The sequence below is a fragment of the Pieris rapae genome, chromosome 4, assembly GCF_905147795.1.
Source record: "Pieris rapae chromosome 4, ilPieRapa1.1, whole genome shotgun sequence".
Lineage (NCBI taxonomy): Eukaryota > Metazoa > Arthropoda > Insecta > Lepidoptera > Pieridae > Pieris > Pieris rapae.
Genome location: NC_059512.1, coordinates 8,693,858 through 8,710,197, shown reverse-complemented (window position 1 = coordinate 8,710,197; position 16,340 = coordinate 8,693,858). Strand labels below are relative to the sequence as shown.

The 16,340-nt window shown below is 34.8% G+C and overlaps 1 protein-coding gene across 1 annotated transcript in view; it reads right to left on the bottom strand.

Moving 5' to 3' along the window:
• Positions 1-894: 894 nt before the first annotated feature.
• The window catches only part of LOC111003060 (GTP-binding protein Rhes), a 31,580-nt gene continuing 16,134 nt past the window's right edge, over positions 895-16,340 (bottom strand). The window contains exons 2-4 of the mRNA XM_022273418.2: positions 12,884-13,077; positions 3,661-3,841; positions 895-1,845 (exon numbers count right to left, since the gene is read on the bottom strand). Of these exons, the coding sequence (XP_022129110.1) occupies positions 1,395-1,845; positions 3,661-3,841; positions 12,884-13,077 (826 nt within the window). The 3' untranslated portion in view covers positions 895-1,394. The remainder of the gene's footprint in view (positions 1,846-3,660; positions 3,842-12,883; positions 13,078-16,340) is intronic.

Sequence of the window (16,340 nt, the reverse complement as noted above, 5' to 3'; positions counted from 1 at the left end):
AAATAGCTATCTGTCGAAACAAGCTACCCATGGTAGGTCGGATAGGAATTGTAGATAGACCTTTGTATGAAAATGACAGTTCAACTGTGTCAATATGCTATCTTAAATTTCTTACAGTTTTGTTTGACGGGTGAAACAATATGCATAGGTTTTATTTACTTTATTTAGTATACATTGATTAAATAATATGAGTATAAACTCGGTAAAATGGAACAAAAGGTGAAGGGATTACATTCTATCCGTCGCCAAAAATGGATTGTCTTCGTAGGGTTTGGTTATTGGGATGCAGATAGGAGATCGATCGACAGTCACCGTCTGACAATCCACAATCTTAGGTTGTTTTCTAACTGAGATTGTGGATACATTATTAGGTTTCGGACGTAAAAGTACACCATTGATTTAAATGTACACAGTGATTATTTCACATAGGCCAAACACGCAACATTAACATTTTGGGAGCGGCTCTTTGTGACTTCCGAAAGTAATACCGATATCAATCCTGTCACAATAAGGAGTATTTGTACATACCACGTAAACCCAAGGCTGTGTTTCGGATTTGAAGAAAGTACAGTACTTGCATACAAAAACGTCTGGATCGGCATTGGAAGTAACAGAGGTGATGCCTTTACCGAATTAAAAGCGATAGTTTCGTTTTAATAGCTTTTATATATGACCAAGGTTGTTAATAATCAACTCCATAAAGGGTGATACAAAATAATAATGCTATGAAGCATACACATACTTATTTTATTACACTCAGCTCAAAGCTCTTGTACACTTTAAACATTAATAAATAATACATACAATTACAATAGATTTGATTAAGAATAAACATTTGTTTTAATATAATACTCATTTAATACTTTTTTAAACATTCATAATTCATAACTCAAAGAAAATTTTAAAATTGCCTCGATATTTCGCAATTACAAAATGCGTGGTCTGTTCTAAAAACATAATATGCAAAAGAATACACTTGAAACCTATTATATATTTGTTTAGGGTGGCTTGAATGAAGTGTATATGTAATGTAGGGTATAATTTAAAAACAAAAACTTTTTGCTAAATACTCTTAATTGTTAGCTTGAGTCCTTCCTAGCACCTTTTTTATATAAACATTTAGTTATAATTTTCTTAAAAGAGGTAATAAAAATATAATTGGATTAGGAAGAAAACGTTTCAAAAGCAAGCAGCTGTATAAACAGATATTTTGAAAATAGTTAAGAGTCTTTCGTTTCTCAAGCGTGGGTCGCGACCCTCGGGTCGAGTTTTGTTTGAGAAACGATGTTTTAGACCATATTAGTCCAAATTTCCTCATAACGTTTGCATTGTGACAAATATAGACTAAATATCAACACACAAGACGGTCTGTCTCAAATAGATTTTATATTCATTTACTGTATAATACACGTTCTTTTGTCAGTTTGGGCGTTAGACCTTACAAGACGATTCAGATTGAGCTTGGGACTCCCACCGACTCCATCTCCCTCACCTTTGGCACACGTCTTCGTTCTCATAATCATCAGATCTGTTCTAATACTAGGCCGTCTAACATTAGGGGCTACCACTCCGCACGCATCTGACAGTCTTCTTTTAATAGATAGAGTACATTTCTTACTTCTACTACTTTGGCTACTGGCGGGTGGTAATGTACAGGGGCTCCCGAACGCTGCGTTCACTCTTTTATGATGATTAGGAGCCATTTCTAAAGGTAAGTTGGCAACTACGAATAGTTCATAGAATAAGTCGTCAACGTGAAAGTTTTTCTTCGCCGAAGTTTCCATGAAAATGCAGGTAGAGTCTTGTGTTGCACAGTAGGCGGTTGCTTCCTCCGCTTGCACCGTTCTATAAAATAACAAAAGTTTGTTAGAGGTAGTGCAGAAGTTGTATTGTGAAGGCAGGTGCGGTGGTTTTCTATTGAAAATACCAGAACTACGATAACTAATAATGAACTATCGTCGAAGCATTGTTGATGAACTACGCCCTACCTGTTACCTGAGTAACAAATGATCAATTGACATTTCACTAGAACTTGATGCATACAATTCTTGAGAATTTATTTAACGACAAAATTAAAAACGATTTTTAACGACTGGTAACAATTCTCAAATAATTACAATGCATGATTGTGTACCCGCATTTCCACTGAACCACTGAACTGTTTCGGGGTGAGATTTATATGGGTATGAATTAAAATAAAAAAATTTTTTTTATCAAACTTACTAAGAAAAATGCTGACAACGAAAGTAATATATAAATATTTTAAATCTATAAATATCTGAACAACGGTTGAAAACAATTCTTTAACACAATTTATATCCGTTTAACAAAAACAAATCCCGATAAAACCCTGTCTGTATATTCTAAAATTGCATCTGTTCTGTGCTCTTTTTAATTCCCTATCAATAATTGATGCATAACATGCAAAACGCGCATATTTTAAGTTTACGTGCTGTTGAGGAATACATCCATAAAAGCAAGCACACACCGATGATTAAACAACTTGGTAATTTCCCCTTGCGTGACATATAACAGTAACGTAAAGAATAAAAACTATTCCGACATACCGTTATTTGCATTTACGTTATTATAGTTAACGAGAAATAAGGAATAACCGAAACCTGAATGTAGGGTTATACCAGGTTACGAAAGTGTAAGTTTTCTAGTTGAACGACAGATCTTGTGACTAAGGGTCTGTTTCACAATGTCCGGATAAGTTACAAATAAGCTATTTAATACTTATTGGTAGGATAAATAGTATTTTTGCGTTTAACGTCTGTCAGATAGCGCTATTCGTCATGAAACGCGAAGAATCTTATTCGGAACTTATGTGTTGCATAGCTATTTGGTATTTTATCCATACATTGTGAAACAAGCCCTTAGTAATTCTTTTCTTTTGTAATCATGCAAATGTTTATTCATAATGTAAATGCTTTTCACTTAAATAAGAACCGTTTTCCACTTACAGATTATCAATAATAACAAATGAAATATATTTGTTATTGTTTCCGTGTGTAATATGCTAGACTACGCTAACATTAATAGCTATAAAAATAAACATTTCATAAATCAGTGGCACTAAAACATTTTTAGGTATGGGCCTCAGATTTTTGTTTCATGTTCATGTGTCAATCTAATAGTACCTAGGGAACAAGTCTTTTGTTCTTGACACACGCTGTCGACTTTTTAGATCAAAGGCAAGCCCGTTTTCTCACGATGATTTCGTTCGGGCTAGAATTAAATGCGGACAGAAAGACGGACCTCGCACGCTGATGCCACTAATACTGCTCTCATGTGTAAATGTTATTTTTATAGTTAAAAAAACACTATAGCTGCTACAAGCCTAACTTTTATTGATAATCGATACTAAACCTAATGTATTTATTCTAATTTGTTTACTAAAGAAAATAAAAAATGGGAATAGATTATTTTCTTTATAAAATAAAAAACAGATACAGCTTGGAATTTAGTCGCAAACACCTTTCTTGGTATTTGAGATAAGTCTTTTTCGTATCGCAGCAGCATATGACAGAAATATCTGTACCCGCCTCGTGTGAGAATTGACTATTCATTCGTTACCAGAGTAGAGAAGAGAGAGAAGGCATTGCTTATTATTTTAAAATATACATTGTTCTTTATATTTAAATACCCGATAATTACCTGACCTCCCTGTCACATTTGTTGCCTGCGATGGCCATAGGTACCCTCGGAGCTTGCCGACGTCCACGACAGTTACCGCTGCTCGCACTAGCCTTGGTCTCCAGGATTTGCTCGCGTAACCGTATCACCTCCTCGAAAGATTCTCGACAGTCCATTCCAAATACTAGTACGAATAAATCGCCTGTAAATACAATAAGTTTAACGCCTTTACAAACTCGTTTTGACAAAGCTGTCAAACTTTTAAACTTAAAAATTGTTTGACAGCTCAAAACTTGATATGAATTTCATTCATGCCCTAGAATTTTGCTCACATTAGCTTAATAGAGATTCAAATGTATACGATAACAACGTACAATACAATATTAAAATCTTTGTATTGTTTTCTATTACTGTAATTGTCTTGCAATGAATGAAGCAACAATTGATTTATAAAAAAGCTTACTTAAAAATTATTCAATACTAATTCGCTAAAGAAAGTATAAGACCTGTATACAAACGTATTGGATTTTGACATACGGAAGTCATAGTACCCGCTAAGCTTCTAAGCCTCTAATCTAAGGCCTGTGAATAATTGATATTCTATACGCAGACAAATCACAGACGTCAGCAATATATAAATACATTGGGATATAAAGAGCAGTGCATATGAACGCGAAGTTTCTATACAACTTGTACCTACTTGACAAACTCTTGCTACGCGGAAACAGCAAAAATGTCGAGGAAAATTGTGTCATAACAAAAATGTGTTTGTGACATAAATTTTCTCACTTCTGATATAGTTCGTAGATAAAGCCTGTTAAAGAACTCGTTAGTACTCGCGACTTTTGTACTTTTGTCCTTGTCGATTCGAAATCAAATAAAAGTATCAAAACATTCTATAAGTATTTGTGGCGTACTTTTAACAAGTATTTTTCACTTTGTTAAATGATTTAAAATTTTCGAATTCGAAATTCAATTTCAAGTTTAGAATATTTGACGAACAATCTCGCGATATCGTATACAACTTTACGGCGTTCTATATTCAAACATGTGAAACGCGAATGCTTTAAATCGTTTCCTAAACTTAGCTAGACTCTGAACAATCGGAATGACTTAGAACCTAAACATAATAATAGCTAAGATTTTCCTCTATACTCTATGTTTCTTCCTTAATTATTATTTTTTTAAATTTATGAATTGCCATTTAAGTAATTTATTTTTAGATAAAGAATTCAGGCGAAAGGTCGGGAGTGTTTTAATTTTAAATTTAGAATACATAACTGTAAGATTAGATCTGTCTTCAGTCTGAAAGCGATAATTCATCTACATATCAATAACAACTAAGTAAACTAAGCGATTAAACTAAAAAGGCAGTTTAATATCACTACTATATGGAATTAGCTGCCCGTCGAAGTTTCCGAACTACTATTTAATTTAAGTATGTATTTTTTGAATTATTTATCGGAATAAAATAGATTTATTTTGTATAAATATACATTTTATTGCAATTTTAAGATCCTAGAAAATACCTTAAGCTCGATTAAAAAACAAAACTTCGTTATTTTATGGTATACTTCATAAACTAAATCATTACTCTTCCTAAAAAAATAGAAAAAAAACGGTTTAAGATTATTTAATATTATTTAAATAACTGTAAAATATCCTGTAGTTAAGAGTAGTTTAAAGCAAATATTATTTCAGTTAATCGATTGCATTATAAATAATAAATAATTAAAAGAGTACCGAGAGTTTTATGCCAGCCATTTCTCTCGCCCTCTGTCTTCTTTGGCGGTGAGTAGAGATGCCTACAGATTCAAATTTAATGACGTGGAATAAGTGATACCTGCCTATCTTATTTTCCATACTAAACGTACTTTATTTTTTATTTTATTTTTATAGAATACTTATAATACTAGAGCTTTTTAACGCGTTTATAGATTTTATAAAAAGCAAATGTCTGTATCCAAATACTATTAAACTGACTTGTGTAAAAATTATTATTAACAAAGTATATAAAAATCCAGCCGTGCGAAGTCGAAATTGCTACTTACATTGCGTTCAAGTGTTACGTAAGCAGGTTAATACAATTCATCCCCCCCCCCTTCTTCTTCTTGTCAACAAAAGTAAGCAAAGCTCTAAAATAGTACAAAAACATAATCATGTTTTGCAGGAATCATCGAAAATGCATTTCCTTTTCAAGTATAGACAATGTGTAAAAAAGTACTGTAGACGTTATCACCAAATAAGAAATACAAAGTGCTTACAGAACACTAGAACGGCCCCTAACTTCTTTATAATAGTTACACAAAATTTCTACTAACATTCTGTAACTGCTGACACGTAAATATATAAAGTTTTATCAGGACCGTATAATAATTTGTACTTATACGTATACTTAGCCTTTATACGAAATCTACGGGGTGTTGCGAATACTTAAAGTTGTCTAACGATCCTAGTTATTCTACGTCTCGGACAGGTGTTGGGTTGTTAAAACTTAAGCTCTCTGGGTGAGACTATTACAAGCTTTATTATTATTAAACTCTATAATTATTAAGATTTTTATGATAATTAAGAATGAATGTATACACTAGGATATGTTTAGTAATATCAAAAATGTTAGGTCTGGATATACAAACTTTAAAATTTATTGCAATTCTTTTTGTTAAGTAATTATACGAACATACGGCTGATGCCAAGCTTTTGAAGGGTCTAGAATATGACCTGACCTCTCCACTTTGTGCAAGGCGATCTCTTTCTCTCACTTTGTGGAATCCTATTTTCTTTCATTTCATTTGATAATACCGAACGAACACTAATAAAAATTGAAAGCAGATTATAAATAAAACATGTTCCAAATTCAAAATATTTGAACGTTGAAGAATTTTTTTTATTAGACAGTATTTATGGCCGGACTAGTTATATAATAATTCTAATTTCAATATAAAAACCCACACAAGAATAATAATTCATAAATCTTGTCCCGTTTCATATCCAAGGCTTATAAGGATAAAGTTCAATTTGGAAATACATAATATCTTATCTTAATTATATGAAATGAAAATCTCTTTTAACGGAGTATCAGTACAACCTTTTTGGATCTGCGCCTGAGATCTCTGTATCTGTTTCATGATCGTTTGTCATGTCACCGACGATCTAAGGACAGCCAGTTTCCTCAGCATGTTTTCTTTAAGAGTTTCAGCAAATGTTAAACGCGCACATAGAACGAAAGTGCATTTTTGCACAGCCAAGGAAGAAACGTAGGACCTCAGGGATGAGTGTCGCACGCTGAAACCATTAGTCCAATACTGCTCTTGATATATTATTTGCTATGCCATATAACATAGAATATATCTTTCAGGCAACAAGAGTTTTTACCAAATTTCCAGAGTATTATACAACAGAGAAAGTACTATAAAATGACTAGCGAAATCAGGCCACGGTGGCGTTAACTGGCTTACTACGTAAACAGGGCAATGGTAGAACTATACTTGCATTTTCTATTCAACAACAAGAACATTCGTCACACATTACAAGAACTTATTAAACTACAAGTAAACTCACTTTTTACAGTACTAAAAAAAATTAACATTTGCGTATAAGAACTCACATTATAAGAGATTAATCAAGAGAGTAAACTTTTATATTTGTATCATTTTTATTTTCATTTACTTATTCTTTTGTCAGATACCGTGAATTCTTCTTAATAATGATTAAAAGCGTCTGAAAGCCATAGACAGAAAAGTGTCCATATTATAGATTTCGACTCGAGGTTTGATAAAGAATTACTTAAACTAAACAATTTTGACCAAGTCTGTAGCAACAAGGTGGGGCTTAGGTTGATGAATCTGCGCTCAGTATAGGACGATGCTGAAACTGGGACAAGTTAATTGCCGTAGAGATTGCCCCGGGCATCGACAGGTGTCTAATCTAGTCCCGAAACCATGCAACGTGATAATTAAATGACATGTAATTATGAACTATCGGAAATTTGAGATGTTTGGCGACAAATAGTTTTCTAAAGTATATTTGTAATAATAAACTCAATGGCAGAAAAGCTTTTTACTAGAAGAGCTTTGTAATTTTTTACGGGGACAAATGTCAGATTGATTGTGAATAATAAACGTTAGTCACAAAGACATATTAATTCTTTATCGTCCTAATTATTATAAAAAATTGCGATTGCATTTTACTTTGAATAAAAGAATTAAAAGCGAATACACATTTTTATAGAATTATATTTACAATTTTAATGCAATTTATAAGCATAGCATATAATGTTACGCTTTTTGAAGTAAAACTTCTTTAGGCGCATGAGGGAATTTTTTTACGGATGAAACGTCACGAATATGTGCAGCGTTTTTGTCGAAGAAAAGGGAGAGAGCGATTGAGACCGATTGAGAGAGAGTGAGAAAGGGAGATCGAGAAAAAATACACGCTATTGGGTTGATGTATTCGTTTAATAGTTACATATTAGAACTTTAGATGGAAATTCTGTTGCATAACGTCTTGTGCAGTAAAACGTTGTTTTTTTATGTATTAAAATTATCATTAGCCTAAATATTTAGTGATCATCTATTTGGGCTTTTACCATAGTAATAATAAATTTACAAGAATGTTTACTCCTACAATGTGTACTGTGCACACACATTTTTTTATTCAACATTTATTTTATTTTCAAAAATAGAATTTCTTGTCGATCGGCAGGAAGTTCGATTATTTCATCTGTCAGCTTTGACACGGGTATTGTTTGACGTTTTTCCTGACAGTTCGTTATCTAGTGAAACATTTCGGAAATAATTAATAGCAACTATACTAACACATAATAATAATAAACTTATCTATTCCGAACTTTCGATTATTGGCTAATACGAATAATTAATAATTGTATGATCTTAAGGAAAATTTATTTCATTCCGTCAGAGGAGCATCTATGGATACATGACATTACATCATCATCATCATTACATGGGGCTATGCAGCCCCTTGTGGGCCCTACCTAGCCCACTGAAGTACACTTCACCATCTATCCGTTACTTCTCGCGTCAAACATCGAACCCCTATTGTTTCTAGATCCTTGACAACTCTATCCCTCCAACGCAGCCTCGGTCTACTGGGGTTTCTCTTGCCACCAGGTCGTGAGTTTAGTTACATATTAAGTAATAAGAGATAAACTGGTAAATATTTTATCATTAGAATTTTAATATAAGTAAGGTATAACATATTACGGAAAGATGCAGTGATATTTTTACATTGTTAGCGCGGCTATTTCGTTCTACAACAGAGATTTTCATGACTATATGTAAATTGTCTAGTTTCGACGCTCACCTCGTTTTCACAGAGAAATGTTCTATAGAGTTAATATTTTACAATATAAATATTAAAGATAGTCTCTCACAATATAGTTTCAATAATATAAAATAAATCAAGTGGTTAATAGTTTCATTTATGTTTAACATTACTTATAATACATATTCAATAGCCCATGATCATCATGAATAATGTAGAATCCCAATAGTGAAATTCTTTTTTAATCGGTCCTAGAGTTTAAAAGCCACAACAATTATATATTTATTATATTTCTGCTGCAGCTGAAGGCCAGAAAATGGTGTAAGGCTAAACCAGCAATCCAGGGGGTCATGAGTCATGACCCCTCCCCCTTCCGCCGTATCTGGACTTATGTGGATCACTAATTGAACGTAATGATTCTATTTCAATATTTTGTCACCATCCAGATTTTATGTAACTACATATATTCAATGTTAAATTAATTTTATATAATAGAGTGGTTGTCTGGAAGAAATCGTTCGAAAGCGATAAGGCCGCCAGTTGCGTTTCATTAAATTATGTTTTATATATTTTTTCCTTTTATGTAATGCAACGAAGTGTTAATAAATAAATAAATACTATAATAACTTTGTATAGTGACAAACGTATTAGTAACGTTCATGTTTGCCTGTTAGTGCTTATAAATCTAGAATTGTATTGTTCTTTATGTACCAATGTATCAGTTTACCAAGTGTTGACTATTGTAAATAAACACATATACTTAAACTTTATCGATCAAAAATCAAAATGAACAGAAAAATATAAGAACGCAGAAAAGTGTATTCTTATAATAAACATATCGAAGAGCTTCAATCGTTTGCCGTTTCACACAAAAATTCATTGCTATTGCACTGTTATTCGACTTTATAAAAGTAAATCGTACAGTAAATGTAATACGGGTTGAACACAAATTCATTTGAATCAAATTAAATCGGAGAGCATTACCGGCTAACATAGTTCCGAAGTCATGGTCAAACACGACTAAAGGATTCTAATTACATATTTCACGGTTTCAATTAAACTTTGGTTAAATTGCATTTGTAATTTCTCTATTTAGTTAATGCTTTGTGTTCTGCAGTTATTTTACAAAGACTATGTAGTATAGGCGTTTTTCAGAAACAAAAATAACTTAACACATTGAATGCTTAAACAATGGATACAAAGTAATAGCCGGAAACCAAAACGTTTTATGGCGAATTTTGATTAAGTAAATATGAATGTTTGAAAATATGTATGAATGTATATATTGTTTATTTTAATAAACATTTTACGGATCTGAGCGGTCAGCATACAGCACATTGGATGTGGAATACTCGGATCCGAGGGCTAGGGAATGGTCTCAAAAATGAACATGATGCTCGCAAGGATCCGAGTGGGCGGTACCGTAGCGGTATGACCCCGCTCCACTCGTATCCGAGAAAAGAGCTCTTAATGTGTTGTAAACCATGTGAACTGTAAATAAAAAATAGTTTATTATAGTAAACAATCAAATATACAGTATTTATCTACATAGTAATAATAAAAATAATTAAAAATTAATTCAAAGAATGTAAACTTTAAATATTTAATGTTAAACAAATTTGGCTCCTTTAGCGCTTTCCTTGCTGTATTGCGATATTGACAAAAGCTCTTGGGCACTGGTACTTTCTACCAGAGGCGAACGAATGTTTAAATAGCACATGTGCGCTTTAACCCCACGCAGTTAGAGGAAAGACTATATTTGAGAAATATTAGAGTGATATTTGAGAAATTATTATTTTACGCCTGCTCCGCGACCGACTTTTCGCTTGTCCGAGGAACTGTAATTTAGTTTTATAACTGTAAACTTTTTAAATTGAACAAAAATCAGATAAATGTCACAGATGCAAAACTATATTTATAACTATACAGTCAAAATGGTTGTACAATATCAAACTATGTTTTTTTCGTTTAGAAATAAATATTTAATAAAAATTTCATTAGCATTTTAATAAATATATGACCAAATGTTGTACATTATAAATAACTCCGTAGTAAAAAAATATTCCGTTCGTTTTTGGTAGTAATATATGGTAAATGTTCGTGGTGATGAAAATTCCACTCTCACATATCAACTGAAAAGTATACAGGGTGGCCAAAATGTCGTGGATCAAACGCAACTAGGGGATAGATAATGCTGGAAAAAATTGTTCTATGGGAGGTACTTCACCTCAACCCCTGCAGACCTTATAATTTATTTGCGTTTTTATAACAAAATCTACTTTTCTTAATAATTCTTATTAAAATTCGAGAAAACCAACATCCTGTATCCTTTTTTAAGTACCCACTAGATTGATACTGATATAAAATAATTGTTTTAATAAAAAAATGTTACAATAAATGCTCAAACTTCCTGCCTCTTACCATAATACTTAATCTGCACCGTCTAGTAGTATTCCTACGTAACCTACAGGATGCACCTCTGTTGTGTTTGATCCACAACCTTTTGGCCACCCTGTATATTAGGGCTTGTATGGGCGAGTCAGCGCTTCAATGCAGCTTCATAATATGTAAAATAGCGGTTAACGCAACCCGTCAAAATATACATAAATTCTCTTGGGACGTTTTGAGAACCCAGTTAATTTAAACGTGTCAAAAACTGGTATTATATATATTATATATTAAACACAACTAACAACCAGTTGAAATATGAATTCAAATAAATAGCCCATATTCAAGTACTATAATAATATAGACGACATTTATTATATTTATTTATTTATTAACACTTTGTTGCATTACATAGGTAAAAAAATATATTAAACATAATTTAATGAACAGCAACTGGCGGCCTTATCGCTTTAGAGAGATTTCTTCCAGACAACCACTGTGAGTATATTACATAAGGTAGGCAAGAAGTGCAAAAATACATATTACAAATAATAAATATAGGAAAAAAAACATACTTAACAGAAACAAAAAGAAATAAAAATAAACTAAACTGATATAAGATACATAAAAAAAACATTTAATTATATTTAATATTAGCTCACGACCTCCGACAGAGTAAAGATCGCCCCCAAATTCTCCCATTTGTCTCTCATGTTCGCTTTTTTTCAATAATTCCCGGCTATCATAATGTATCATATTTCTTTTTTTTTAAAAAATGAAGCATGACATTCTTAATCTTGTGGCCCACCTCATATAACTTGAATATTAAACAAAAATAAATCATCAATATCTATTCTATCTCTTTCAACATGATTTTTGATTAGCGTATCATTATTACGGTACCTACTTATATTAGTACCTACTTATATGAAAAAACAACGTGCCGAGTGAACTCGTCTATGGATACATGAAATGTACAATTAAGGTTTCTATGGGAGAGGTCAATAAATATCGCGATACAATATCACAATACCTGTCTCAATATATGTTGAATCAACAGGTCGTATTACACTTCAATAGATTATTTAGTTAGAAGATCATTCTTTGGAGTAGACTTGTTTCGTTATAATAGACGGTAAAAGGTACACTTTTACCGTCTATTATATTTATTATTATATTATTTATAAAATAAAGGCTTCACTGTATTGCTAGAATATAATAACTTCAACTTACCTTAATAATATACAAGGTAAGTTGAAAATCAATAAACTTGAGTAATCAGTTATGTATTTAAATTTTTTAATAATTAAAACACAAAAATACTTTACGCAGGTCTATTTTGTAAAATAGTGATCCAACATCTTACTCGGAGTGCTCATCCCAATCAACACAGTCAATAAATATTAACAGATACTGATGGATCACAAAAAATGTAGAATTTATGTCACTACTCAATATTTATTTCTGCCGCGTTTACACGTCAATAAATATTGACGAGATCTCAAGGATCACGATATAAATTGACCGTCTGAACCCTGCCTATTAAATTATCAGTCTGTATTCAACTTACCAGTCAAGAAGGAAAGTCGCCGCATCGCAGGGAAGGGGTGATTTCCCGAGGTGTCCAATAAATCCAGTTGGTACACTTCACCTCGAATTCTATACAATTTGCGATGAAAGTCCTCGATAGTGGGTGTGTAGCTATCCTCGAACTTGTTCCCCAAGAAACGGGCCACAAGGGACGTCTTCCCGACTCGTGCTGACCTGGACAAAGGATTAATTAGGATTTAACGAGCGAGAACATTTGAAGTCTTAGTGTAAATAGTTTTAAGTCTGGCAATAGTTTTGGACGTCTTGATAATGGTAATTTTATATTACTTTGTGGCTCGGCGTTCGATTATCAACTCTGAGGCGCGTTTAAACGTGACCATGCGTTTTAATTCATACGGTGAAGGGAAACATGAACGGAAAGAACTTTTTCCAGGAATGTAGCCAAGTTGACTATTTGACAAATCTACACACCTAAGATATGCCGCAGCTACTAATTAAAAATGAAATATATGTATTTGTTTTATTACATTGACTACTTTCATTATGCTTTTGAAATACTTCATTTTAGAGCGTATATTATTCGCATAATGCATTTGTGAGGGTGTCTGCCTTTGTTTATAATGTCAACCGGAAATATCGGAATTGGTTATGGCACGTGTAGAACATTTTACTGTCAGGAACTCTAAATAGGTTTCAGCGCTAAAATTATTTTTTATATAGTTAAAATTCGAAACAAGTCGGTTTTGTACCTCAAAACAATTTCAGTCAATGGATTGAAATTATCTCTCTATTTTTTTTTTTTTTTTTTAATGGAGCTGCGAACCCACCCCTGACTTTTGCTTATCAGGGTCCTTTTTTGCTGTATTTATTTTGTTCATTCAATTTTTTATTTTTATTTTAATATTGTTATGTTATATTATATTGTGTTTCTTACAGCAGCTTTATGCATTCACATTTACTTAACATTTTACATTTCCTAGTATAGTGTAGTAGTTTTCTTTATTTAAATTGTATATTTATTTTCTTTGTTTATTTACATTCACTTTACATACTTTCATAAAAATTTAGCATTTTGGTCATTTTGAATTAATTACAGGGCGTAGCAATATTCCGGGCGCCGTTGAATATTCGCGTCCTCCGCAGAATCCGCTCGCAAAATTTTTCCAGGGCCGTCCTGTGCCCCGCAAGGATGTCGGGCAGCACATTGCGTGTCATCCGCATCCCCACGGTCTGCTCCAGATCGTGCCTTTGAATGGCGAATATGGGGCACTCCACTAGGAGATGCTCCACCGTTTGTATTGTGTTTTCGTCGCATTCACATGCGGGACTCGTTTTTATTTTGAAACGGTGGAGGTATTCCGCGAAGGCTCCATGCCCTGTCAAAATTTGGGTCATTATAGGGTTAAACCCTTTGGTCCTTGCGATTTTGTACGCAGCTTCTGGGTCGGGCAAGAACATCCTAGTTGTCGCCCCGGTTGTTTCTTCGGACTGTCTCTTGACCCATTCCCGCACCGTGCCTGCGCGTATTAATTTTTTAATGTATGATAGCGGGCAGCGGTCGTAGACTGGCCTCCGCTTTGTGTTAGTGGCTTCTTTGGCCAACTGGTCCGCTCTTTCGTTCCCTCTTCTCCCCGCGTGTGCTTTTACCCAGAAAAGTTTGACGCTCTTCTCTGGGTGCTGGGTAAGAAGCTCGCGGATCTCGGTGACCAGGGGATCGAAAGAGCGTCCCCCCGCAACCGCATCCAATGCAGACCTTGAGTCGCTGTATATGAGGACCTCGGTCTCCTTCCGCTGCACCGCTATCTGCGCCGCTCTTTGTAACGCCACCAGTTCTGCCTGATACACGGTGCAGAAATGTGCCAGAGGCAGCTTTTGACTCTTTATTTCTTTTTCTCCCTTCCAAAGGGAGATCGCAGCTCCCACCCCTTCTTGCGTCTTACTACCATCCGTATATATTTCAATGCTTTCATTATTTATCGCTAGTTCTTCGTTTGTTAGAATAACATATTCCAGTGCTGTCTTTGCCGGGTGAAGACTTTTATGAAAAGGTGTTTTCGTTTCCACCTCAGCTCCCCCTAAGTACTCGCAGGTCATATGCCCCTTTTTAATTTGGTATAATGTTTTGTTTTCGTGTACTCTCAGATCTAGAGGGAGTAAGCCTGCCAGCACTCTGAGGGAGCTGAGTGGAGCCGTCCTATAAGCCCTACATATCTTAATAGCAAAACTTCTTTGCACTGTGTCCAGTCTTTTGATCATGTACCTCTTTTTTGCCGCGTCAGCCCATACATTTGCCGCGTAGAGGACTATGGGTTCGACAACAGCCGTATATATTATTTTAATGATTTCCGGGCTGAGGCCCCAGCTGACCCTAGCTGTCTTGGAAACCTGTTTGTAAAGGCCGATGGCTTTATTGCAGGCTGCATTGACATGCTCGCTGAATGTGATTTTGCGATCTATCGTCAGACCCAAAATCCTCACACTGTCCGACATGTCAATTTGTGTGCCACCCATGTTGAGTCGTGGCGTGTCGTATTTTAATCTTCTCGTAATGAGCATCGCTTTGGTTTTCGCGGGGGCGAATCTTAATTTGTTTCTGTGCCCCCACTCCCAGATCTGTGCGAGTGCATCATTCGCTGCTTTTTCTGTTTCCAACGCCGTGTTGGACTCAAACAGGAGGACCACGTCATCCGCGAAGGCCTGCGCATAAACACCGGCTCTCTCTAATGTTTTTAGTAGTGGGTCCAGCAGCAGATTCCACAAAGTGGGTCCGCTGATGGATCCCTGTACGCAGCCTTTGTTTGTTGGTTTTGTCGCTACAGCTCCTCCGTAAACGACGCGGACCTCCCTGTCGCTTAGATAATTATGCACTAGTAGTGCAAGGTTTAATGGGCATTGCTCTTCAGTCAATCTCACACAAATGGCCGGCCACCAAGCGTTGTCGAAGGCTCCCTCTATGTCTAGTGATATTAGTGTTACGACTTTTTTGTTCTTTAGACCCGAGTTGATATTTTCCATTAGAGCATAGAGGGCGTCCTCGGTACCACGCTGCGGCGTGAAACCGTATTGCTTGGAAGAGAGTCGGGGGACCAGGTGCCAATTCAGCCTTTTCACCAGCATTTTTTCCATTATTTTGCCCAATACCGGTAAAAGTCCGATTGGTCGGTATGATTTGGGCTGACTGTAATTTTCCTTCCCTGGTTTTTTGAAGACAATCACTGTGGCCTTCTTCCAAATCCTTGGAAAATAGCCCAGGTCGAGGCATCTATTCGCCAATGCCAGGAAAACGTCTGGGTCCGCAAGTATCGCCTCGCTGCAGATGTCTGACGTTAGCCCATCCCCACCAGGGGCCTTTTTGGGGTTAAAACTCCTGGCACATTCTACGAGTTCCTTCAGTGTAAAAGGCGGGTCATGAGCTCCATCATGGCCCGATTCTTTTATCATTTTAGCCTTTCTTCGTATTTCTGTGTGCCAAAGGG